This window comes from Delphinus delphis, chromosome 3 (assembly GCF_949987515.2).
Source record: "Delphinus delphis chromosome 3, mDelDel1.2, whole genome shotgun sequence".
NCBI classification, from domain to species: domain Eukaryota; kingdom Metazoa; phylum Chordata; class Mammalia; order Artiodactyla; family Delphinidae; genus Delphinus; species Delphinus delphis.
Genome location: NC_082685.1, coordinates 172,099,034 through 172,125,504, shown reverse-complemented (window position 1 = coordinate 172,125,504; position 26,471 = coordinate 172,099,034). Strand labels below are relative to the sequence as shown.

Genomic DNA, 26,471 nt, shown 5'->3' with positions numbered 1-26,471 from the left:
GGCCCCGTTCCCAGGCCTATCGTGCTTGTCCCCAGGCGCTGTGCCCGAGTCCGGCTAAGCGGATGTGACAGCACGTGACCAAAGGAGCCCCACAGCGGTCAGCACGCAGGCCACCCAGATGACAGAGGGGGGCAGACGGGGTGGACAGCCAGGGACTGCCTGCCTGCGCACGCCCACCTGCCCAGGTCCAGCACGCGGGGACAGGTGAGGAGACAAGCACTCTGGGGGAGGGATGGCGCTGGACTGGGACCCCCGTGCCCACTCCACAGAGCCCTCGGGAAGGAGGGAATCCCACGGTCCACTGAGAAGGTAACGGGCAGAGGAGACGCATGCTCAGGAGGAATCCCGACGTCCTGGACCTCAGACCTTTCTTGTCTGTCCTCTCCCACGTGTCCACAGAGCTTGGCCAGAGCTGGCTGCAGCAGTGGGGGGTGCTGGGCCGGGCCCCATGGGAGCATCCTCTCTGAGCCACCCGCCCCTCCCTCCACATCCCCCCCACCAGGAAGCCCCCTCCAGGCCGAGAACCCACATGGCTCTCGCACCCCAACAGGTGCACGTGTTTGTAATTACAGAACACAGACCTCACCAGTACGCGTTTTAATACAAACTCAGAGAACAGTCGTAAGCTGTGAAACCCATCAGCAAAGGCTCCTTTCACTGGGGTGACAGGGCGGGGGGCAGGAGGGGATGCAGGAGTGCAATCAGGACGACCTGGGCCGTGTGCTGAGAGGGGACCAGCGGGGAGGGCCCAGAGATGGGGGCGCGGGCGGGTGCCGGGCGTGAGGACAGGCGGGGTCGGAAGCAGGGGCGGGGCCGGCTGGAACCGGGCCTCAAACAGCTGACCGGGCCCTTGGCTTCTGGGGAAGGCGCCACGGGGCGTGAACCGCGGATGCAGCCGGCAGGGCAGAGGCACCCGGGGCAGGCTCTGCTCCCGAGGTGGGTGTGAACGGCTGGGCTGGGCACTGACTGCACAGGTCGGCAGGAAGGAGCCCACGCCCACCACTCAGCCCCACGTGCCGCCCCGTGCCCTCGCTCCAGACCGGGGCAGCCCCCGCAGCGAGGGGAAGGGGGCGACAAAGGGCCCCCCAGCCCCGTCCAGACGCCTGCCGCCCGATGCCCGGCTCTCCCACCTGCCGCTTCCCGGTGGTCAGCGGCTGGAGAACGGACCCCGTCACGGGAAGGCCACGGCGCGCGGGCCCTGCTTCCCTGAGGACCTGGGGGCTGCCCCCTCCCACCGGGCTCCGGAGCCCAGCCCAGCCCAGTCTGTGAGCAGGGCTGCCGTCAGTCCAAGATGGTCTTAAAGTCTGCGGTCAGGGCCGGGTCGGCTGCTGCCTCCAGGGCGGCCAGAGTGGCCCTCGGGAGCCGCCGGCACAGTCGGGCTCTGGCTACAAGGCAGCGACTGAAGTCAGGCCACCAACCCCCCACCTACGCCCCGGAGAAACCAGAGACCGCCCTTCCCCGGGGCCCGCAGGCACTTACACTGCCAAGCACCCTGCGTGCAGGCGGGATTGGGGTGGGCACCTCAGGAGGGGGAAGCACCCCACCCCTGCCGGGGGCACGGGGACTGTCCGGCAGAGGCCCGAGGGGGATCTGGGTCGGGGGTGCGAGGAAGGACACGCAGGTGGGGGGCTGCAGGGGAGACGGAGGACGAGGACCCGGGGCGGGGTGGAGAGGCGGCGAGACCCGGGTGGTCATGCCAGGCCCCTGGACGAGGGAGGGGGCCTGTAACCCTCGGGGCACCCGCACCCTCACCTGGGGGCTCTGAGACCCGCCCACCTGCCCCTCAGACACGGAGGGGCCCCAGCACCGGAGGGCAGGGCCCGCACCTCACGAAGGGGCGCCTGGCGCTCCGCCCGCGCCTACCTGTCCGCAGCGCCCCCAGGAGACAGCTGTACGTGACGCGGTGACGAGCCAGCTTGAGCAGAAAGGCGTGCAGGCACAGCCACTGCGCGGCCTCGGAAGGAAACGGGCCGGAGGCGCCCTTGGCCCCCAGTGACATCCCTGGGGGACACGAGGAGAGGCTGAGGCTCGCTGGCCCCGCCGCAGCGTTCCTCCCTGGGGATACCAGGGGCCCCAGACGGCGCCCTCCTGCCGGGGTCCCTCCAGGCCGATGGCATGAGTGAGGTCTTGGGGGCGGCGGGGGGGAGACTGGCCACTTCATTTCAGGGGCCACCCGACACGAGCACCAAGGAATTCTGAAAACTGAGACGTTTTCTTCAACTTCTCCAAGAAACCTCCACAAACAGACGTGACGAAGAGCAAAGTCTGTTACGCCCAGGACCTCAGAGACACGCACGGCCTGAACCTCAGACAGATCGGGAACGCCCAGGACGAGGCCGGAGGTGCACACACAGGGGCTGCAGTGCGAGCGTTCAGGTGGGGACGCCCCCGAGGAGGCCGGGCCAAGGAGCGGTGAAGCCAAAGCCGTCGGGCGCGCGGCTGCCGTGGGTGCCCCTCGCTGAGGTGGGCAGGGGTGGCCCGGGGCCTCCTGCGGACCCTGGCCTGGACTGACGCAAGCGCCCAGAGCCCCAGGGGAGGAGGGCCACCAGCTGGCCCCCGAGCACCACGTCACTCCCCAGTCACGTGGCAGAGGGCGGCGAGCCGCTAGCAGGTTAAAGGCGCCCCGACGCCCCGTCTCCGCCGTGGCTGCTGCAGAGGCAGGTGCTGCAGTGGCTGCGGGACACGGGGGACCCGGGACGGGCACAGGACGGAGCGTGTGGGCGTGACCCCTCGGCCCGCCAGCCATGCCCTGGTCGCCTGTGCACACCTGCGTTCCTGGCTCTCAGGAGGGCGTGGCAGCGGGACGAGGTGTCAGAGATGACCCGGAGGAAAAACGCGGGGTTCCTCCCGACTGGCTGATTAAACGGGAGCTGCAGCACACACGCGTGGAACCTGGGGATGTCAGCTCTGTCAGGGCCCAGCCTCCCCAGGCTGCCTGGGGCAGGGCTCCCTGGAGACCACGGGCGGCAAGCCTGGCTCTGGGTCCCCGAGGCCAGCCGGCGCGGTGAGTGAAGGACGGGGTCCGCCTCCCCAAGGTGGACAAGAGCGGACTCCACGATCACCTGCCCGGCCCTGGTTCTTGGAGGGGGACCGCAGAGCCACCCGAGGGCAGGGAACGTTCCGGAAGGGGCTGGAATGATCGGGAGCCGCATCCCGCCGTCCCTTCCGGGGGCGCCTGAGTGTTCGGGACCACACACGCCTCCTGTGCACTGACTGGCCCTCTGCTCGCCTACCCGCCCCTGCCCCGTGGCCACCCTCCTCCCGCCAGCCCCTCCCGCCGCGGGGACTCGGGCCGCCCCGGCCGCTCGGGCCTCCCAGCACCATCTGGTGCCCGGGAGCAGCGCCTCCAGAGCTGCCACGGGCTCCGCGGAGAGGCGGCTCCACGGCGGAGACGCACCCGCTGCTTCCTCACGGACCCGGGGGCAGCGCGCTCCCCGGGGCGGGGCCGTCGCCTCCCTCACGGAGCAGCCACCCGTGGACCCACCTGTAGGCCTGCAGCAGGAATATCTTGTAAACATTTGTGAAAACTGTCTCAAGACTGTTCACCTGGAGTCATAAGAAAAAGCAATGTTGGCGATACCTCTGGTGTTTGAGTTTGTCTTTTGCTTTATTGCCCCATCAAACGGAACGAAAAAAAGGACCATCTCAGTAAGAATCCATCAGTCTCTCCCGTGAAACCCGCCAGGTCCTCACTGGGGCCCCTCAGCAGCTGCGGTGGAGTCAGGCCTGCGGGAAGGACAAGGGGGAGAGCCCAGCCTGGCTGGACGACGGCCTGGGCCCCGCGGCTCCAGCGCTGAGGCCACAGCGGTCCTGGGCCCTACAGCCTGTGAGGAGGGGCCCGGGCGAGGATGGCGGGGCAGCCACGCGGCAGGGTGAGGGCCGGGGGCCCTGGACACACACACGCACACTCACCCACACAGTGCACACCTGCACACACAGGCACAGGCACGCATACCCACACACTACACACCTGCACATACTCGCAGGCACACTCGTTCACACACACGTGAACCTGAGAGTGCACACGTATGTGATGCCTGATGCGCCCCCACACACGTGCACGCGCCCGCACACGGGAACAGACACACGTGCCCCCCAGGATCTGCGCCGCGCGTGCAGACCTTCCGGTGGCGTCGGCTGCCCTCCGCTCTGCAGCCCCAGCCGCCCACGGGCAACCCGCGCACCTGCAGGTCCAGGAAGAGCCCTTGGCACTTCAGCCGCAAGACCGCCGAGAGTTTGCGACGCATGTTCCTCCCAGGCTTGAAGCCCTGGTTGAAGGTGAGGCTCGCTCTGATCGAGGTCCCGGCGTAACTGCGAGACAGCGTGGGGTTCGTGGAAACACGTGTGTCCACTTCACACTCTGACCGCCACACACGTCCAGCCCATCAGCTGCGCTGGGCCGGAATGGGCGCCAGTCCCCCAAACGGTCACAGCTTCACGGGGAGCCAGACAACCTGGTGGACAGTTCATGACTGACCGGTGTGGTCGGTGCCCGGACACGAGAGGGGGCGGCAGGAGCAGCAGACGGACGCGTGGAACCGCGCGTGGAAAGCGTCTGCACTTGCATCTTCCCGGGAGCACCCCAGAAAGAGGACCAAGCGCAGCCCTGAGGGCTCCAGCAGAACCGCGTTACCAGCGCAGGACGGGGCACGCCCGTCCACCACCGTCTTGACACCTGCGCTTTTTATTCATGAGAAAGCACAGGTTCCTGTGTCCACGTGCATCGCGAGTCTCTCTGCGCAAAGCCTGAGGTTGGGCTGTGTGCTCTCAGGCTCAGTGTGGGGGAGGTGGGGGGACGGGCTCTCGGGGGCCGAACTGCATCCCCCACACTCACAGGCTGAAGCCCCGACCCCCGAGACCGTCTGGGGATAAGGCCCTTAAGACGGTGATTAAGGCAAAATGGAATCATAAAGGTGGGGCCCTAATCCCATGGGACTGGTGCCCCAAGAGGAGACACCGAGGGGCTGAACACAGAGGGTGACCGTGTGGGGCCTTGGGGAGCAGATGCGTCCACATGCACTCACAGGAGAGGCCCCAGGAGAAACTGGCCTGCGACAGCTGGACCTCAGCTTCCAGCCTCCAGGACCGAGAGAAAGGAAAGGTCCGTGGTGTTTTTTGCGGCAGCCTGAGCTGACCGAGGCAGGGACCCAAGACTCTGTGTACAGAGCAGGCCACACGCACGGCAGCCCTGCTCCCCGACGGGCCAGAGGTGACCACGAATCCTGGTGCCCAGTGAGACCACAGGGACCCTTGTCTGGCAGGTCCTGGAAGCTCTGGTTCAGTTCCACACGCTTCCCAGCGGAACACGCTGTGTCCCCGAGTCTGCCACGCGATTTCCTTTTATCAAAAACGCCCAGAAGGTACTTCCCTGGTGGTCCAGTGGTAAAGAATCTGCCTTTCAATGCAGGGGACGCAGGTTCGATCCCTGGTTGGGGAACTAAGATCCCACATGCTGCGGGGCAACTAAGCCCGTGCGCCGCAACTACTGAGCTCGCGCGCCTCGACGAGAGAGCCCGCGTGCCGCAAACTACGGAGCCCACGTGCCCCGGAGCCCGTACGCCACAACTAGAGAGAGAAAAACTCGCACACCACAACTAGAGAAGCGTGCACGCCGCAACGAAAGATCCCGCGGGCCGCAACCAGAAGCGCCCAGGAAACGGCTCCCCCAGAGAGCCCCTCCCCTAGTGCCCGCCGCTGGCCTCTGCCCCCGCCACGCGGGGGGACGCGCAGAGCTGCGCGGCGCAGCGCTCACCTGGAGTGGTCACAGCGCACCTCCAGGGTGCGGGTGTCCAGCAGTAAACCACACCAGGGGAACAGGCAGTGCGCCGGCAGCTGCAGGGGGGCCGCGCCGCCCAGGCCACCGTCCTCCACGGGGAAGTTCACCACCGTCTTCTGCAGGTTCGCCAGGCAGCCATACTCGGGCACGCCGCGGACCAGGGCCCTGCAGCAGGGGGGCACGTCAGCCACCGGGCAGAGGGCACGCCACCCGCGGGTCTCGGAGGCATAGGTCAGCGTCACCTAACAGCCCGGCGAGGCGGGCGGGGACTGGAGGGCTGGGACCATGAGCCCGCGAGGAAGGCCGGACACAGCCCTGCTCTGGCCTCCAGGCTTCTGCGCAAACAAGTACCAACGATTAGAGGCCGGGGTGGACAGGCCAGCAAGGGCAGAGGCAGGCAGCGGGGAAGGGGAGCACGGAAGGCCCAAGAGCCAGTCCTGAAGGACGAGCACACGCCGGGATGGCCCTCCAGGTAAGACAGGTGGGCGACTGAGCTGACGGGTCGGCTGGGACCCGGGAGACACGGGGCTCGGAGGGCAGGCAGAGTCCAAGGGATGGGTCCTCTCTGTGACGGCCAGCCGATGTGTCCACCTGGCGAGGCTGCGGTCCCCAGGTGTGCACACTCGAGTCTGCGTTAAGACCAGGGGATCTGTAGGTGGGGCTGACACCTGCAACCAGCCGGCTTCAAAGGAGGACACTTCCCAGAGTGGGGCGGGCTCACCCATCGGGGAAGGGCCCTGAGAGCCAAACAGGGGTGTCCTGACTGCGGGGGTCGCCCACTGACTGCAGCCCCAGCACCTGCCCTTCCTGCCACCCGCCCCCGGGTTTCAAACCTGCCCAGCCAGCCCCACCATCACGTGAGCCAGCTCCTTTGCAGCAAGTCTCCTGGACGTGTGCCTGTCTGCTGCGCCCCCTGGTGGGGCCCTACGGACATGCTCAGAGCTACCTCCCTGCCCAGCCCAACGACCACAGAGCAGCGCCGCTCCCAGAACTTCCCATGACAGAGGCGACGACCTCTGCGCTGTCCCTTCTGGTGGCCACTGGACACGTGTGGCCACTGAGCTCTCCGACTGTGGCCGGTGCCCATGCGGACCCGCGTGCAACACGGTTTACATTTGCAGTGTCCTGTGCCGGGGCCACCATAGGAGCCCCAGAGCATCACGGCGGGCGGACCCTACAGGCTTCAAGCTGGGGTACCCGCAGGCAGACACGGGATCCGTGGCCGCTGTCCAGGTGGGTTTCTCCAAAGGCAGCCCAGCGACCAAAGTGTCAGGCTCGGGGACGGCTTGAGGGCTGTTTTGAACTTTCTCCTCCCTTGGAAAACCACGCTTTGAAACAAGCCCCCAGACTCCCGGGACGGATGGGGCACCGTGGCCGCAGCCCGAAGGGTCCCAGGTGCCGGGTTGGCTTTGGGCACCAAACCCATGCGATGCCCACGCCTGGTAACCCCTCCTCCTTGACACGTCTGAATTCCCCGCTCTCGCAGACGCTCTCCGCGGGGAAGCCACAGGTGAGCCGTGCAGGCCTTCCCTCTTCCGTCCCCCGTGGTGCGGAGCGCACAGCCTCTGCTCCGTCCACCACAGCGCATCATGGGCGCAGAACCTCCAAGGAGCCTCTGCAGACCCAGCCCTGCTGCCCGAGCTCCTGCAGTGGCACCTGCGTCCTGACGGCCACGCCAGCGACAGGAGGAAGTGACGGCACTCTGGGCTCTCAGAGCCGCGGGACCACGCCGCGTGACACTCCCCACAGATGTGACGTGTAGGGAGCACGGACGTTCGCACACAGGTCCCACCGTCGTATGTGGGCCAAAACGCGCCTGCAGAGACACACGCGTGGGGGCCCTTACCTGAGGAAGGCTTTGGCTCGTGGCAGGTGAGGGGTGACCAGCAGGAAGTCGTCCACGAAGCGCAGGAGAACCCTGGACACGGATTGACCCCGAGATGAGGGGGACCCTGAACGCACTGCTTTACGCCCACAGGCAGCGTCCTCCCACAGGAGCCAACGCTGAAACATTTAATGTCTGTGTTCCCGTGGACACGGATAAAGCGACCTTCTCCACAGAATCGAACCAAAGACTCTGGCTTCTGTGGGATTCGGCTCCAGCTACGGATGCCGAGCAGGGGCCCTGCAGTCGGGCCGGAAGCACACGAGCTTGGCGCTGGTCCGAAGCCCCGGCCACACAGAAGGCCACGTTTCCTCCCCACTTGAGGCCTGCTGACCACCTCCTGTGCGCCATTACGAGAAGAAAGGGTGAGGCCCGGCCTACATCCAGGACCAAAAATACGAACAGGCCCCAAGCAAGGCAACGCCCGCCCACAGAGGGTCCGTACCCGTCCCGCTGGATTCCGGGGAAGAGCTCGTTCTCCATGTCTCCGTAGCAGAAGCTGCAGAGCAGGGTGGACAGGATGGAGCCCTGGGGGACCCCCTGACACTGGACGTAGGACCTGGGGGGCAGGACGTGGTTAGAAGGTGGGCCAGCCACGGTGGGCCTCCTGCTTACATCGTAAACACACGCACAGACGTGGAGCACAGACACACATGCACACGCGTGCCCACGCCGCACCCGCCTGGGGGACATGAATCAAGATTTATCACGCTCCCGTGCCACGAAGGTCACAGCGGGTGGCGGTGCCCCTGGGGAGGAGCCAGGGGCCACAGGCGTGGCCTTTCCGGTGGAGAACGTCCTCTTCCCACACGGTGCCATTTACACGCGCGTGCAGACGTGCTCCCTTTGGCAAAATTCGCCCCGCTGTGCAGTCGGCACGTGTGCCTCCCCAGGGTGTACGTGTCTTTTTATATTTTAACGTGATTATCTTTCAGCAAGCGCTGTAATTACTGAGAAGGTAATGATAATGAAAATACACCCTTTAACTAGAAAGCTTCCTGAGCGTGGCCCACGGTTAACGACCTCCGAGAAGGCCCCGCGGTCCAGGCTGACCTCTAACGGCCGTGGCCGTGAGCCCGGAGCCTCCGGGGCCACTGCTCTCCTCGGTCGCACACGGGGTCCCGCTCAGGCACTCGCCCAGGCCGGTTTGGCTCCGCACGCGTTGAAAAAGTTATCTGCCGGCTCCTGAACGCAAGGACTTCCCACAGCCGTGGGAGCCTTGCTCTGTCACCCGGCGCACGGCCGCAGTGCCTGTCCGCGGCCGGTAAGGGGGAGCCGCGGGGTCCGGACTCACCTGCCTCCGATCCTGACCACGTGGTTGTGGACCAGGCGTAGGAAGAGCTTGAAGAGGCTGCCGCCGGCCTCGTTCAGGGAGCAGCTCTGCGAAGGCAGGCGGGCGTTCACCAGCGTGGATGCCGCCCTGGGCCAGCCGGACGGCTCGCGGTGGGGGCCCCGGACCCAAAGGAAGGCGTCTGGTGTCTGGGAGCCTCACATCGTGGCAGGGTCGCCCCGAGACTATCGTGCACAAGGCACGGGGACCGCGAGGGCCGACCCGCTGCTGGCAAACCTGGCTTTGGGACACTCTGCTCACACGAGGCAACAGGTCGCTCGATGGGTAGCTCGAGGCGGGTCTACGGGGCAAGCCCTTTCTTGTCCTCCTAGAGGGAGGGGGCTCGCCTTCGGGTGACCTCGAGGCCAAACTGCGAGCGAAGATGTACGGCAAATCTCAGAAGAGCCGCGGGCAGGCGGCAGAGGGTGCGTGAGGCCCAGAAGAGGGAAAATGCGGCCAAAGGTGGGTGCAAGTCTCTGCCAGCCACAGAGGGTGTGCACGGCTGCCCCGGACTGACCTGCTCGATGACCACGGCGTCCCTCAGTGAGCCCGCTGCCTGCAGGCGCTCCACGAACTGTCTCATGTAAGGCTGGAGGTCCGTGAAGGTGGACACCTGCTGGCCGGGAAGGCGGGGTGAGGCGAGCGGACGCCCCCCCCCAAGCCCCGATAGCAAGGGCACACTCAGAACGCGGAACAGAGCCTGGGAGGCCCCGCCCTGCAGCTTCTGTGGTGCCCCTGCCGTGGCCGCTGCGACCAGGGGTGAGATGCAGAGCGCGGCCGCCGCGAGATGCTGGGGACGCGGGATGCAGGCGGGCTGGGGTCTCAGTCCTCGGGCTGCATCCCACCTGCACCCCGACTCCTCCCCAAGGCCTGCATCCACCGTGGGAGGTGGAGCCCGAGCAGAAAGTGGGGGCTCTGAGGCTGAAGATGCTGGGGTTCAGAGCCATGAAGTAGCTGGGACTGAGGGGCAGTTCCCGGGGGAGGGGCTGCAGAGAAAACACCCTGAGCAGCAGGCGCCCCTGGAGCCACGCCGAGTGGGGCTGAGGGAGCCCAGCCCCTCCGAGGGGACCACACTGGGGAAGGGCCGAGTGAGGGAGACCAGGCACCACTGTCTAGAATGGACCCGGCTCCACCGCTGCCAGGAAAACACCCCCCACTCCGGAGAAAAGCTCGCAAAACCCTTGTGTTAAAAGCCCTATTTACAGAGTGCGGCACGCCGGGAAAAAATCCCAGAAGCCATAGAATAGGCCTGTGTGACCAAAACCACCCACAAACCAGCAGAAACAGACACGACAGAAACCTGCCTGCAGGCGAGCCGGCATCACTCAAGATAACACTGCTAACAAAACAAAGACGGAGGATGTAACCAGAGCCCTGGAATCTGTGAGCAAATTCACACGGATTTCTAACACTGAAAAACAGGCTGGCTAAAATTAAAAATTTCATAAATGGGTTTAAAATCAGAGACAGAAAAGAGCAGGTGAGTGAACCAGAAGACAGGTCTATAAACGCGCAGATTCCAGCAGAGACGGAACATGTTAAAGCAGCAGCGCAAAAATTAACTCAGAACAGACCCTGGACTGAACGCCGCAGCTCTAGCGAGAAACATTCCAAAGGAGCATCAGGGTCAGGCAGCCGGGCAGGCGCGCGCTCGAGCACAACACGGCTTCAGCCCCGCCCCGCGGATACGCTGGACCCCTCAAAACGAAAGCGTCTGTCTGTGGAGACTCCACTTGCAAAAGAAAAGGCGAGACAGGCGAGAAGGCGCCTGGGAGCCCACAGCTGCCCAAGGACTTGTCCCCAGAGCGTGGGAAGGTCCCCTAAGATGGATGACCAAGGAGACAGCCTGGCAGCACCGGGGAGATGGGATGGGCACCCCACGAGAGGACACAACCACGTGGCCAGTACACAAGGTGCCCAGAACCGGATCTCCCCAGACCGAGTCCCACAGACAGGACCGCGCTGCCCCACCGGGCGGCTGCAGCCCTGGTCCCTCGGTACCGCCAATACCGCCGCCAGGGCCGCCTGCAGCCGCGCTGGAACCTCTTGGGCAACATCTCCTAAAACTACACAAGCCTGGAATCCGCCCACGGCAACGAGGACTTTGTTTTCCAAACGGCACATCCTGGAGATGCTGGCAGCGGCCTCACTCACGTCCAAAGAGGAACCGGCAAACGCCCACCCAGCGAAAGGCGAAACCTCACCGCGCACGGTGACCGCGGACGGAACACGGAGACGCTGCTCTGGGCGGCTGGACCCCAGACGCGGCGGAAACCGGACAGGAGGGCAGAGTTTCCCTGATTTCACATTACAGAGTTAGAGACAAGCGAGCATGTCGCCGTGCTCGGGGTAGGAGAGGTGCCCCCGGGGGCGGGAGGGAGTCCCGCGGGCGCTGCTGTTCTGGGCCGTGAAGCGGAGAAGACGTCATCCCTGTCCACAAACCCAAGATCCTGCGTCGCACACTCAGGACTCGCAAACCATGCTCACCAGCGCCTTGTGCTGGGGTCTTCACATGCGCCTTTTCCAAGAACTTCTGGGGGAATTCCGCCCCCCCCCACGCCTCCAGTACACACGCTGTTTCGGCCGGGGTGGGGTGGGGAGGTGGTCCAAAAGCCTTCCCGACAAGTGCTAGGAAACCCCCCACCTGATGGCCTCGGGCTCAACTGAATGCCCTTGTCCCCTCCCAGCCCTGCCTGGGCCGGAGGCCCCAGGTGGCTGCGGCGAGGGGCTGCCCTTCCACCCTCAACCCACTGCGCCCACACGGACAGCAGCGCGGCCCAGGAGTCCCGGGCGAGGCGCCCTGTGGCACCTCCCCGCCCATGGAGCACACGCGGCCCTGCTGCGTGGCCGCTGGGACACCACGGAAACACGCGTGGCTCTGCTGCCACCAGGGTCCCTCCTCTCTGATCAGCCCGCTGTGTAGTCGGGGCCCTGCGGCTGTGAAGGGGCAGCGGGAGGACAGTAACCGACGGGAACACCAAGAGTGAAGATGACGACCGCGCGTGCGCATGTGCGGGGGGTGGGGGAGGAGGGCCTGCTGCGCATGCCCACGCCCACGCCCACGCCCACGCCCACCACCACCACCACCACTACCACCACCACCACCACGGCGCATGCCCCTCCCGCAGACCGCGCCTCCCGCAGACCACGCCCCCCACCACCCAATGCACGCCTCCCGCAGAGCGCGCTCCCCAGCACCGAACACACCCCAGGTGCGGCTTACGTTTCTCTTGAAGGACTTCCGCACGTGTCCGCGGGCAGTCCTCTGGACCACGGCATACTGGCGCACGCAGTACGAGTTCTCATGAGGCCGGATCACGTTGGCTATCACCTCCGCCAGCCTGTCCTGGGGGAGCGCGTCGTACGCCCCCGCCACGTCCACCTACATGGGAACCGAAGTGCCTGAGGACGCGCTCACCTGGGCCCCGAGTTCCCGGTCCCTCTGGTTCTGACCTGCGGTCAGCAAACCCTGGGGTGAATCGTACACCAGGGGACTGGGGAGACCCTGGCCCCCCCCCACTGTCTCGTCCCCGCCCCCCACGCCCGCCCCCCACGGGGCTCTCGCTGATACCCACTTCCCCCGGACTCTAAGCACCCTCGGGGCGGGTCTTCGCCCCTCTCTCTGAGCTGCAAGCTGATGACCAGGGGACCAGGGCACCCGGCGCTGGGGTGTGAGCAGGTGTCTCCTTCCCTGAAGGAGCTCCCGTGGAGCTGGGGTGCAGTCACGGAGTCCACTCCACAGGGGAAGGCACAAAGCCTCGGCCCCGGGGAGCCAGACACCCCCAAATGGAGATGGGGTTCCCTGCCCTCCCGCGCACAGAAGAATCTGTGGGATGTGGACGCGGCTCCACCAAGGGGTGACTCGTTCTGGCAAACACGGGACTGCAAAAGGCTGGCCACTCCCCACACCGGCGGGGACCTGAGGCGAGGGGTCACCCGCAGGGCCGGTGCCCTTGGTGGGGGGCGGGAATCGGGCGCCCACCTTGACGAAGTAGAGAGGGGCCACCGGGCCCCGGGCCCGCAGGGGCAGCACGAAGGCCTGCCAGGCCCTGTAAATGTCGTCCATGCCCAGCACGGAGGCCCCCAGAAGGCCGGGGCGCCTCAGCCGCTCGTAGTTTAGCACGGCGAACAGGGTCTTGACCTGGGAGGTGAGATGCTGGACCTGCAGGCCCAGCCCAGGACGACCAGTGTCACCAGAGGGGCCCCAGACCAAGGGGATGTGGGGTCAGACAGCCCCCGGGACGAGAGGCAGGCCCCCGCGCTGTGCCGCCGCCGCCGCCACCCCGCCTACCCCGCCTCCCTCGGACCGCAGAAGGGCCAGATGGCTGCCCCGCCCACGCCCACCCTGGACCCCAGGGTCTCCCCAGGACCCGTCCTGGGGTCACGGACGCCACGTGTGGAAAAGGCAAGTAGCCACATCCTTGGTCCCCTCTACTTACCTGGTCCCCCCACCCAGCGAAGAGGGGTGCTGCCTCCTGGGGGGCCCCACCTCCTAGGGGACCCCAGCCCCACTGGGCGAGCACTTTGTCTTCGCTCATGGACCAAACCCCCATCAGCAGCGACAGCTTCTCTTTCTCACTAACGGTAGAATCACCCCCAAATCACCCCCAAATCCTACAGGGAGGCGCATGGAAGGGGTCAGAGCTGCTGTGAGGCAGAGGTGCCGTGGCGGGGGGAGCAGTCACGGGGGCTCGCCATGGGGGTGAGGTCCTACGGGGGTCCTCGGGACCCTGGCAGGCTGGTGACAGCTAGCGCATGGTCCCTCTGCCCCGGAGAGCACACCGTGCCCACCCCTGGAGGATTGCAGGGGCCAGGGGCACAGAGGGTTCCCAGAGCCCATCCAGCACCTCACAGGACTGGCCTTCCCGGGAGCTCCTCCTCTGGGCCCGGGAACCCCCACCCACGGCACCCCACCATTCCACGGCCTCACTGGGGCTGCCAGCCCCCCGAGACCCTGACTACAACCACCAGGCCTGGGGTTCAAAGGCACTTTGCCTAAAAGCGGCACAAGCGGCGACCTTCCTGTCTCTGTGCGACCTCCCGGCTCCCACGACGTCGCCCATGTTCACGATGGGCCGCAGCCCGCTGGGCTTGGGGACGAAGCGGAGCTTGGACATCGGCAGAGCCGGCCTGTCCTCCTGGAGTCGCCTGACATCTGCCTCGGATAGCTCGCGGAGCTGCACGCGCTCTAAGTGTTGTCTGAAACAGAGGTGCCCGTGGGAAGCCGGGGCGGGCAAGCATGGCAGCCGCCAGTGCCCGTGAAGTCGGCAGAACCCATGCCCAGCACCCCAGACTTGTGGCGTGGCCGGGCGTCAGCTGGAGGCCCCTCCTCGGCAGGGCCGGGACACCCAGTTCCCGGTGGACGGAGCCCCGGCTGGTGTAGGCCGGGACCCGTGGGCCAGAGAGCCCGCCCTCCTCTACACAGAACGGGCAGGGAGTGCTCGGCGCGGCCCCCGAGGAACAGAAATGTCTCCCCATGGGCCTACTAGCTCCTTGTTACCTGTGACCTTCAGCCTTTACCCCAAAACCACCCACAGGGAGGGCCTGGGTGGCCCCTGCCTCCTGGCCGCTGGGCTGAGGATGCTCCCTGGGCTGGTGGCCCCAGGGGTGAAGCGTGGTTCCAAGCACAGCCCCTCATGGGATTCAAACACCCACCAGGCAGGGGTCGGGCCCCACGGGCCCCACAAGGACAGCCTAAACGGCCGCTTTGGGTCACATGGCATGAAATACTTAAATGGGGCGCCTTCGCTCAAGACCACGATCAAGACGTCCAGAGCCTCCCCCCACCAGACACAGGAGGACACGGGCCCCAGCACGTGCGCCCAGGGACCCCGGCCCGCTCCCTCCACAGACGTCCTAACGCAGGGCACGGCTCTGGCGCAAATGCTGAGCTCTCTGACACTGGGAGCCTCGGCCAGGCCCAGCCCGTGTCTTTCGGGCTGTCACCCCATCCATCCTGGCTGGTCCCAATCCAGCTGACACCTGCCCAGTCTTTCCAAATGGACATGAGACAGTCAGTGAGCAGTTGAGACAAATCTCATGGCCACCCCGCGGCCATCCAGCCCCCGGGAGGCCTGCTTCACGGCAACGCCTCTGCCCCAGACGCGCCCCACTGCACGGCGTCAAATAGGCGGGTCTGTCATCTGTGTCATCGTCCGTTCCGTGCGGATTAAACAGCTCCGGGCCCATGTGCCGGGGGAAGCAAGCGGCCCGCCCGTACTGTTTCAGTCCAGACAGACTCCTAGACCCCACAGGCCATCCAGCCCAAGCCCCCGGCTTTCGGGTAAGAAGGGGCTTGCAGGAGTCCGTGACGAGGGCGGGGTCCCTGAGGAGCTGGCCGAGGAGCCCTGGGCAGGGAGAGGCCGTGGTTCCCCATGGCCGTACCTGATGCCGACGCTCTGCAGCTGGCTCCAGACGCGCTTCCGGAAGAAGAAGAGCCGGTTCTTCTGGAACGTGGTCTCCGTGACATAGAAGAACGCCCTGAGCACCTCGACCACGTACGCACCCATCAGCCAGCACAGGAACCTGGCCAGGACGGCCTCGCGCAGACGGTGCTCGGCGGCCGGGACGCAGCGAGCCCCTGGGAGGAGAGAGGCCGGTGCTCACCCCGCGTGCTGCCTGAGCGGCCCCTCGGGCCTGGACGGCTGCACATGCGGCCCACGTGCCATGACTCGGAGCCTCGGCAGAGGAGAACGCGGGTATCTCAGCAACGACGCTTCCCCCATTGCATGTTTAAGTGACGATGTTGGATCACCGGGCTTTGATAGAAGACGTCTTTGAGTTAGTTTCACCTTTCCTTCTTTCCTTTCTTATTGGGGCTACGGAAAATCTGAAATGTTGTATGTAGCTCACGTTAGGTTTCTACTGGGCGGCGGTGACGTGGAACGTCATCATCTGTCCCCTTTATACACAGGCTGGAGGAAGCAGAGACGGCTCTCCACACGGGGGACGTGCAGTTGAGGCTGGCGTGCATCGCCCCCGGGGGGCAAGAGCCAGAAACACCTGGGCCTTTCCAGGCTGAACACCGCGGGCAAGCAGACACGGCCACACACCAGGGACGCCCGACGCCGCGGGGCTCCGGACCCAGCCGCGGGCCAAGGTGAGCGCACTCCCCTGCGGTCATCTGCATTTTACTCTGTGCACTCGGAAACGTCTCCAGCAGAGGTGCATCTCGAGAGCTGTCACCAGGCTGCCAGGGGGGCCTCACTGCGGACAGAGCCAGGGCTTTACCACCCGTAAACGGCATGAAAGAAACACAGAGGAGAAGAAAGGGGCCCCAGAGGCAGGACAATGAACAGTGAGCAAGGAGAAGAGAAGGGGGATGAAGCTACATAAACATCGGCTGTAGAAGCGGTACCAGCAGCATCTAACTTGGGACACAACTGGGTTAGTGGAGGGAACAGCTCAAGTGTGATCTGGTTCGAACACGCAAGGCTCTTACACGGTTCCCAAGGTAACCAACCACCCAGAGAGCGTAAGTGGAGAATACAGAGCTAACACTGGAAGCAAACCCAACGCACGCACACCCACGTGAGAAAATGCACGTCAGGAAACGAGGAATAACAACGTGGAAGAGGGGGCCAAGGTGCAAGGTGAAAACTGCATCCACACTCGCCTATCATCACAGGAAATGAAAAAAAATCACTCCCGGTAAGTGGTAAAGACTGTCAGAATGGATGGAAAATAAACGGAAAACGTCAGCTCAGGGCTTCCCTGGTGGCGCAGCGGTTGAGAGTCTGCCTGCCGATGCGGGGGATGTGGGTCCGTGCCCCGGTCCGGGAAGATCCCACATGCCGCGGAGCAGCTGCGCCCGTGAGCCATGGCCGCTGAGCCTGCGCGTCCGGAGCCTGTGCTCCGCGATGGGAGAGGCCACAGCAGTGAGAGGCCCGCGTACCGCAAAAAAAAAAAAAAAAAAAAGAAAAGTCAGCTCAGTGCTGTTGTTAAGACACTTAAACCACGTATCCTCATAGGATACGAACAAGTTGAAGATAAAAACTAAATAATGAAAAACGACACAAGCAGGAAATACTAACCAATGGGAAGGCGGGTAAACACACTTTATGGTAAAAAGAGCCACTAAACATTCATGGGGAAGATTAAGGCTAAAATGTGCCGGCGGCTCACAACCGTCGGGCAAGCAGGAAAGGACACGCCCACCCCCTGGGGCCGGGTACCCTCAGCGCCGCGGCATCCGGAAGGACACACGTTTTGCACGGCACCCGACGTGGTGACCGCAGCACCAACCCCGCCTGCAAACACACGGGAACCACTCGTGCTAACGCCACACACGGGACCAAGCCGGTCTCCGCGGCTCCAGGCCACCGCGGTCCTGCGTACCCGCACGTGGCTGAGTCAGAAATCAACCGTAAAAGGCAATTTAAAACTGCCACACGTTCGGAAAATAAAACATAACCGTCCAAATAACTCCAAGATCAATGGAGCCATCACAGTAGAAACAGAAAACACCGAAAAGCGGCCGATCGAAACACGGGGCAGCTACTGGGGCAGCTACTGCGGGGCTGGGGAAATGCACAGCCGGGGAGGGAGTCGGAGGGGCGGCAGGTGACTGAGGAGGAGAGAGGTGGGGAAATTAGGAGCGGCCGACACCCCGCTGAGACGTCAGAGCCACGTCTCAGGTCCATGGGGCTCAGGGGCGGGAGGGGGAACGCTCCCACCCGCAGCTCAGGAAAAGCAACCGTGGTCGGATGTAGGCGGACAGGATGGGCCACCCAGAAGCTAAGGCAGCGAGCAGGAATCCTTCTGGTGATGTCTCTAGTGACACGTGGCCCCAGATGTGGACAGCCCGGTTGTCTGGCCTCCAGGGCTGGGGATCAGGGAGCTGACAGGTATCAGTGGGCAGCATGGTAGGCACGACAATGGCCTCAACGGAGGCAGAGGAGGCTGGCGCTGTGGACGGAGTGCCTGGCCGGCACGGAGGAAGGGCAGCATTCCGGCAGGAGAGGGTGGAAGAGGCGACCTCGGAGAGCCGCAGCTCAGAGCAGCATTTATTCAGCCAGTGGGCAGAAGGCGTGGCCGAGGCCATGGAAAGGAGCAAATGACCAGGGGCATAGCTCAGGTGAGCAAGGGCCCAGTCGCCTGGGAAAACACCACCTCCTCAGTGCCTGCAGCTCGAGGGGCACAGGGACCCCATCTGAAATCGGGGCCAGAGCACAGAACTCAGAGCCTCCTTCCACAAAGCAGGCTGGGGCCCCACGAGCACAGAGGCGTCAGGTGAGGGCCTGGGCTCCCAAGCCCGCCTCCTGGAGACTCATCCACAGCGTCCCACGTGCAGGGAGCCGCTGGTCAGGGGGTGTAAAAGTCACGCAAGATGCAAAGTTTCTGGAGATCCGCTGTAGGACACCGAGCGTGCAGTGCGCAGTACTGTGCTGTCCACTTCAACGTTGTTTAAGAGGGCAGGTCTCATGTTACGTTCCCACAATTAAAAAAACATTTTTTTAAACCAAGTTGCTGAAGGTCACCCTGACTGTCCGCGTCACCTGCCCCGGGGTCTCTTGGGGAGTCAGAAAGGGTGTGCCCCGGCTGCACCTGAGGCCACCACAGCCGCGATCTTTGGGGCCCCCACCCCGGGGACTGTCACACGCATGGGGGAGGCGGGGGGCAAACCTGGCTCTCACAGACGACTTCCTTCTAGAAGTCAGGATCATCTCAGGAGCGTGGGGAGAGCAGGGAGGGGGCTGGGCCTTTCACTCCTGGCTCCGCCCTGCCAAGGAGGGTGCTGACCCAGGCGGGGCTGACAGTGGCTGGGCCGGAGGAAGCCCAACGTCAAACCCAGACCACCACAGTGGGAGGGACACGGCAGGCTCAGCTCCACAGAAAAAATCCTGCCGGCGCCCACAGTGGCTGCCCACTGCCCTGAGACAGCGGTCGGCGTCCTGATGCTCCCCTTTGACCCCTGGTGACGCTGGGGCCTTGTTCAAGGACACGGTCTTTTCACTCCTCCACCTGCCTGGCCCCGACCTAGCGGAGGCACAATTAGAACTCGCATCCGGATCCGCGTGGGGCTGACCAGACCCAGCGGGAACCGAGGAGCCGCACCTCCCAACCCCATAAGCAGGGCTCTGGGTCCAGCCCCCGTTTCTATCAGCGGGGCCACGCCAAGGCGATAAACCTTGACGTCAAAAAGGGTTCCGAATGACCCGCAGACACGCCCACGGGACCTCCTGTTGACCTCCGTCTGTTGGCGCAGCCCTAGACCACGTGTCCCGCCTGCTCACCGCCCCTCCCCATCGCCCAGAACCCGCCTGAGCCCATGAACGTCCGGAGATTTATGCGAACTGGATGGGGGGAGAGGGGGACAGAGGCAGAGAACCCGGAGGGAGCCACCCGACAGCCACCAAGAAGCCCCCTGCCCCCCGAGCGAGGTACGGAGGAGGCCCTGCCGCACTCGAGGTCCCGAGGGCGGGGTCCTCACCTGGGCTCCCGCGCAGCCAGGCGCAGTCCTGCACCTTCATCTTCCAGGTCAGCTCCTGCGGTGAGAGCTTGCCGTGCTTCCCCAGAGAGAGGAGCTTCTTCACATTCCTCAAGAAGCGGCGCTCGTTGTGCCGGGAGCCCCAGAGGCCTGCGGGCACCAGCCGGCGAAGGCAGGCCCGCAGGAGGCCGTACACCTGCCAGGGGCTGCTGTGCTGACGCAGCAGCTGGACCAGGCGGCGCGAGCCCGCGTCCCCCTCGGGGGTAGCGGCCGGCCTCTCCCCGGAGCGGGCGCCCACTCCAGGGCTCTCCTGATCGCCTGGCCCCGCCGGGGTGGTGGAGGCCGGCAGCGGGCAGTGCGCCCTGAGAAGGGCGCCGTAAGGGCACCGCACGTGGTTCTCAAGCAGCTCCCGAAACAGGGGCCTCATCCGCCAGTAGCGCGCGGGCAGGCGGCGCATCCTGCGCGGAACCCCTGGTGGCCGGGGCTTAGAGCCCAGAAAGATGGTCTCCACGAGTCTCTGGGCCCCCGCCAGGCTGGGAGGCAGGGAGCAGAGCAGGAAGGAGCGGCGCAGCCGTTCTTTGCTACCCGAGCAGTAGAGGAACTGCTTGGTCTCAGCCCACGTTCGGGGACCGGGCTCGCCCTGGGGATGTGACGGCCGCCAGGATGGGGAGCGAACACCCCCCTCGCCGCCCACCAGCGGGAAGGGGCGACGGGTCCTGGGCACGTTGCCCTCCTGAGACTTGGCTTCCGCGGCGGCTCTGGTAGGTGTCATCACGCGGGGATCGCTGTCGCTCCGCCCAGGCGCCCTGCCCAGGTGGGCCCCGGGCGCCTGCCCTTCGGTACCACGCTCGGGCTCCAGGCCATGCCTGGGCTTCTTGGCTGGAGGCGGACGGCCCCCCGCGCCGCCTCGACGCCGCCTCGTGCCCTTGGCCGGCAGCTCCCGGGGTCCCCCCGCCTCCCCGTCGCCGCCATTCCTGGCCTGGCGCGTGAGTCCGAGGCCAGTCCGGGTTCCGCCCGCGCGTCGCGTGGGCCGCGCCGCGGCGGCGGTGCAGAGGTCATAGAGCGGCGGCCCGCACACCTGGTAGGCGCAGCTGGGGGGCACCAGCAGGTAGAGTGCGCAGCGCGCCAGCAGGTGGGTGAGCACGTCATCGCCCACGCGGCGCAGCAGCAGCCCCCACGCGCCGCTGCCGCGCAGCGTGTCCGTCACCGTGTTGGGCAGGTAGCTGCGCACGCTGGTCGTGAAGGCCACGGGCGGCCCGCCGCGGGCCCCGTCCAGCAGCGCGAAGCCGAAGGCCAGCACGTTCCTCGCGCCGCGCTCACAGAGCCTCTGCACGACCCTGGCCACCAGCTCCTTCAGGCAGGACACCTGCGGGGCAGGGCTCCTGAGTCGCTGGGGACGCAGGTACGTCCTTCCCCACCCCCTCCACCACCACCGCGGCGAGCCCGACCGGAGTCCCCGGAGGCAGCCCACCTGGCGGAAGGACGGGGCGGCAGGAGGCGGCTGCGCATCCCAGGGCACGCACACCAGGCACTGGGCCACGAGCGCGCGAAAGGCCACCGGGTCCCCGCGCCGCACGAGCCGCCGGTCCTCGGGCCCCAGGCGCCGCACGAAGGTGGCCAGCGGCAGAACCTGCCGGTAGCGGTCCCGCAGCAGGGCGCGCACCGCCCGGCACCTGGGCGCGCGCGGCATCTTCGCAGCAAGGGGGTTCCGCGCGGAGGAAGGGGCGGGGTCGGGAGGAGGAAGGGGCGGGGTCGCGGGAGCCCCGCAGCCCCGCCCTTAGTTCACCCTGCGGGCCGCGGGTGTGGCCCCAGAGGTGTTTGCGCCCAGGTGCCTCGAGGACCTGCTCCGACCGCGCAGCTGCTCCGCGCAGTGTCCCCACCCACACGCCGTGACCCCTCCCAGGGCGCAGGGGTCTTGCGAGGGTCGCACAGAGGAGAGACTCTATGGTACCGAGGGAGGGGACCATAACGTGAGGTCCCTGGGGGACCTGGTGCATTCTGCGCCCCCGCGGAGCGGGTCCTTCTGGTGTGTTACTTTCTCACGTGGGCCGTGACCGGGCAGTGAGGGATGCTTTGGGGTCCAGCAGGGGCTCATGGCAGCGAATTTGTAATGATGTGCAAAGAAGAGAATGGACCACCGCCCCTGCCCCGCGGGCCTGGGGAAGCCAAGGCAGCAGGCGCACCCTGGACCTGGACCGGCACGCGGTGGGGCTCCTGGAGCTCTTTCCCGGCTCCGGCGGCTGGCAGTGGTCAGCAGGCAGCGGTCGGCGGGCAGTGGTCATCAGGCAACAGCGGCACTTCCCCCACCGGCTTGGTCTCCCTGACCCCAGGCTGTAGTTTCTCTTCTTGAGTTCTTCTGTGATCCCCACCAAAACCAAAAATCCTCGAATCCGTTCCCTATGAATCACCCACCTGATGGGTTGGGCAAAGGAAGGGGAGAAGTGGAGCCGCAGCCTCCCTGGGCACCACCTGCAGGCTCCTGGCACCTGCCCATGGCCTCCCTCCATACCCAGGGCTGCCGTTCCCTCCGCAAGCACCAGGAGGAAGGTGAGGCTGGACAGGTCAAGGGCCTGTCCCCAGGCTCGCAGCCCCAGGGAGAGGAGGAGCCCCCGCCTTGCAGCCCAGCCGCAGACCCTCCCCAGGCCTGGGGCACCGTTCTGACAACGGCTGGTCATGTGAGCCAGACAGTTCAGAGCAGTCGCCCTAATGACATTCCACCCAAAGCCAGACGCTGCAGTTCTTCAAGGTTGAGTCGTAAGAAATGGGAAGCTTCTGGGTCTTGGGAGGCTTGCGGGGACGAGGCACCTGAGTTTGGCAAACACTGAGCGGCTGAACAAATGTTAACCTTTCACAGCGTTAAGAAGCGTGGTCCGAAATTGCTCGTCTTCATGGCGTAAACAGGCCTCCGCTACCCCTCCGTCGGCGACGTCGCCTCACATTCATCCTGCTCGCTCTGGTCTGCCCGGCTCGTAACCCTCGGGACTAAGGGTGGCTCTCCTGGAAGTCCACTGCGTGAGCGCCGCAAGGTCTCTGAGACTTGCTTGTTTCTGCCAGTAGAGGATTTGGGGCGGCTTTGGGGAATTTGTTCTTTTCCAACAACTAGAAACTGGAGAAACCAGCGTGGAAAACAATTTTTTTTTTTTTAAAGAAGAAACAGAAGCAGTGTGAATAATACCATGTTGAAGTGAGGAAACTTTTCCTAGAGAGAATGGAAATCGTTCATCTCCTGAATACTCTGTGCACTGTTACACGTGCGGTTAATCCGTCTCTAGAAAGCTAGGGGTGGTCTCAAGTCACTGCGCCATAAAACATGAAGATGTTCCCAGAAAAAATTTCATATTGTTGGCTTATGACAAAATACAGCAAAATCCGATTCTAGAACTTCTGGAAGGCAGTGGATGGGTTTCACACTTCGTACCTGGAGATTTCTAAGCAGTGGATTCCGTGCCAGGAGCCAAATACGTGTCGTTTGTCACCGAAGGGGCAAACGGAGCCCCCGCCCCCCAATCACACAGGAGCCCGGCTGAGGTTTCCTGCTGCGTGTGCAGGGATTGGACACCGGGGCTGCTCTTGGGGAGCTGGTGGGGGGCCTGCAGGGCTGGCAGTGGACCATCGCCCCCCGTCTGCAAAGAGTCACCGCAAGGCGTGAAGAGGGAGAAGCCCAGCAAAGGGAGGAAAGAGGGTCCCAGAGACTCCAACCAGTGGGCATGACCGGAGCCCTGGCCAGTGTTTAAATAAACGATTACGCCATTGGTTCCCAAGCAGGGCTGTCCCAGGGCAGCGGCTGCTTCCTGCGTTCGCTGCCACTGGCCTCGGGACACCGCAGCCCCGCGGGCGCAGGAGGGCCGGCTCTGGAGGGCGGCCCAGGGAGGGGGACAGGCCACGGTGACGTGTCCGGCACCACCCCGTGCCCACGGGCTGGCACACCTGATGCGCGTGCCTGCCCCCCGACCCAGGCACCCTCGGGTCTGCAGTCAAGACGAGGGACAGCACCACCAGGACCCAAAAGGGTCTCAGCTGAGGAGGTTGGCGGCTGAAACAGATGCAGTGCAATGCAGGGACACATGCAGACTGCTGAGCACCGTGGGGTAAAAACAAAGCGGCCAGCAGCGCAGCCCCGAGCCCCGTGCTGGGGCCTGAGGACCAGATGCTGGGAGGGGAGAGAGAGGGAGAGGGAGGGGGAGGGAAGGGAGAGGGGGAGGGGAGGGGAGGGGGAGAGCGGGAGAGAGAGAGGGAGGGGGAGGGGGAGGGGAGGGGGAGGGGAGGGGGAGGGGATGGGGAGGGAGAAGAACAGGGGGAGAGGAAGAGAGGGAGAGAGAGGGAGAGAGGGAGAGAGAGAGGGAGAGAGGGAGAGGGAGAGGGAGGGGGAGGGGAGGGAGAGGGAGAGGGAGGGGGAGGGGGAAGGGGAGAGGGAGGGGGAGGGAGAGGGAGAGGGAGAGGGAGAGGGAGGGGGAGAGGGAGGGGAGGGAGAGGGGGAGGGGGAGGGAGAAGAACGGGGGAGAGGAAGAGAGGGAGAGAGAGAGAGAGAGGGAGAGAGAGAAGAACAGGGGGAGAGGAAGAGAGGGAGAGAGAGAGAGAGAGAGGGAGAGAGAGAAGAGGGATGACCTGCGGACCCACCAAGCTCTCTGACCCCAACCTCTGCCTCTGTGGCTGCGTCCCCCTCCCTGACCCTGACAAGAAGCCTGCAATTGACTCAGGGTCCAGCTAGTCCAGGGCCGTGTCCCGGCCTCAAAGCCCCTAGGAAGGGGCATCCTCGAGCCATCCTTCTGCCTGCCACACTCAATGCAGCAGAGCGTGCAGCTGGTTGAGGGCAGCAGCTCTGCCTCTGGGCTCCTCTCCCAGCGCCCCTGGTGGCTAATCCCCTGTGACACGGCGGACACCAAGCCAGGACCGGGACACTGACCCTGGTGCAGCGTGCGAGTGGCAGGCGGTGTCATTTTGTCACCTGTGTAGGCTCGCGTGCCCAGCACTGCCATCAGGACACAGAACTGGCCGCCACCTCCGGCTGGGCCCCCGAGTTCCCCCCTACACGCACACACATACACCGTGACTCGCCTACTCTGTGCTGAACCGTGTCCCTTCGAGACACTTACATAGATGGGACCATATTACACGTCGCCTCCAGGTGACTTTTCCACCAGCATAATTCCTGTGTGTGTCAGTCGTCAGCCCCTTCGATCCCGGAGCAGCATTCCAGGCCTGGGTGGACAGCTAATGTAACCACGCGGCCTGTTGAGGGGCGTTTGCGTTTTTCCCACTTTGGAACCATTACAAATACAGCTGCCATGGATGACTGCAGACAGGGTGTTTGTTGTGCGTAACGTACACAATTACATGACTTTTCGTCGCTCGAGGACAAGCGCCCAGGGGTCCGGTCGCTGGGTCACGTCCTAAGTATGTGTCCAGTTTTCCGTTTTGCATCCCAACCAGTGCCATATGAGACGTCCCTCGCCTGCACTTGGTGGTGTTGCTGATTTTTCCTGCAGGGACAGACGGGTCCTGAGAGGCCTGGACTCCAGCAGCGCTAGAGACACCCAGGAGGGGGCGCTGATGCGACAGCAGGTCTGCACGTGGGCCGAGGTGGGTCTGGCTCAGGGAACAGAGAAGGCAGATGATGGGCAGAGCACTGCCCTTCGTGCTGGACACCAAGGGGTCGGGGGGCGGGGGGGAACATCGCCGAGGCAGCCTTAGGGACCAGCATTTAGGAAGTGTTCTCTGGAGAAGCAGAGGGGCAGAGGGGCCGGACCTCCTCTCGGCACCAGAGGGAGAGCCAAGGGGCCCGCTGGGGAGGGGATGGAGCAGGGGACAAGGAGGACGGTCCTGGCGGCAGGGACCACGCAGGCAGGAGGCGGCAGCCGCCCTGGGTGGAGGGCTGCCCTCCAGGACCTCGGCCCCCGTCCCGTCTCCCAGGTTCTCTGAGTCCAAGGATCCCGTCGTTCCAACGTGCGGGCTCAGAGCAACCGTTTTATTATCTCATGGGGTTCATGGGTCAGGCGCCTGGGTGGGTCTGGGGGAGCGGACTCATGCAGTGGGTGTTTTATGCCCCTATTTTGTGGAGGTTTGTCCTGCCTCAAGTTTACTGGAACGGTTGTTTAATTCTTAGAGGTAAAGATAAATAACACGAAGAACGGTCTTTGTTTTCGTGGAACGTTACGATTCACACAGCGACTTCCCACACAGCAGCTCCTATGGCGGCCCCGGAGGAGGTGGGTAGGTGTCATCGTCCCACCCTGCAGGTCCGCATGGCGGCTTCCTGAGAGCCCCCAAGAACTGGGGCAGAGCCAGGACGGTGTCCCGCTGCACACCCAGCCGGCGCTGGGGCGACGCAGCGTAGCCAGGAGAAGAGGCAGCAAGTTGGGTGGGGGACCCAGGCACACAGCCCACAGGCTCACTGCCTGCCCGGACGGCGACTCTGGGGAATACAGTCATCTTTCCCCAGTTGCTCAGTGCACGAGGCCTTTGATCTCCCGCGGCAGCTTGGCCTCAGATCCGTCTGACCCGCTTCCACGCCTTTGTGTACTTTCTCTCACACCTTAAACCGCCTTATGAAAACCAATAAAAAGTGCTTAGGACTAAAAATCCCTCCAAATGGGGCGTTTAGTCCTCGCACTTCAGCAAACACAGTTCAGCCTCTGTTACACACACACCTTCGGCTTTCTGCACACTTGAAAGTTATTTGATGAAGTTTAAGGAAGCGGTAAGATAAAATTATCCACTTGGATGCCGAATGGTGGAATTTACTTACAGAATTAAGCCCTTTAATCGCTCCTGGCCCAGCCGTGTCCCAGTTCCCCAGTGGGCACGGCCCAGGGCCGGGGCGGGGGGCATCTACAGAGCCCTTCAGCGGAGGGGGTCCTCGCCAGGGTCACTGAGAAGCAGTGAGCCATGGGGCCACTCTGCCCCGCCCGTCACAAGAGCGAGGGGGGAGGGGGAGAAAAGAGGCCGGGGTCCGAGCTTCGCTCTGAGCGAGCTGGGTCTTCCTCACAGACACACCGAGTCCACGGTCAGAAGGCAGGGCAGCTGCAGCTCGGGGGGGCAGGCCGAGGGCTGG

General features: G+C 64.6%; 1 protein-coding gene across 2 annotated transcripts; it reads right to left on the bottom strand.

Annotated features, from left to right (window-relative positions):
- Positions 1–652: 652 nt before the first annotated feature.
- TERT (telomerase reverse transcriptase) lies at positions 653–21,110 on the bottom strand. Of its 2 annotated transcripts, XM_060007117.1 has the most exons (16): positions 20,892–21,110; positions 19,424–20,786; positions 15,376–15,571; positions 14,010–14,190; positions 12,974–13,153; positions 12,215–12,373; positions 9,509–9,604; positions 8,956–9,041; positions 8,107–8,220; positions 7,623–7,694; positions 5,753–5,941; positions 4,185–4,311; positions 3,485–3,546; positions 2,768–2,892; positions 1,864–2,001; positions 653–1,385 (listed from the first exon to the last, which is right to left on the bottom strand). In XM_060007117.1, exons 1-16 carry the CDS (start codon positions 21,108–21,110, stop codon positions 1,282–1,284), a joined length of 3,411 nt encoding a protein of 1,136 aa, XP_059863100.1. In that variant the 3' UTR covers positions 653–1,281. The 2 variants fall into 2 exon arrangements, with proteins under 2 accessions (XP_059863100.1, XP_059863101.1); XM_060007118.1 differs by lacking the exon at positions 5,753–5,941.
- Positions 21,111–26,471: the final 5,361 nt, after the last annotated feature.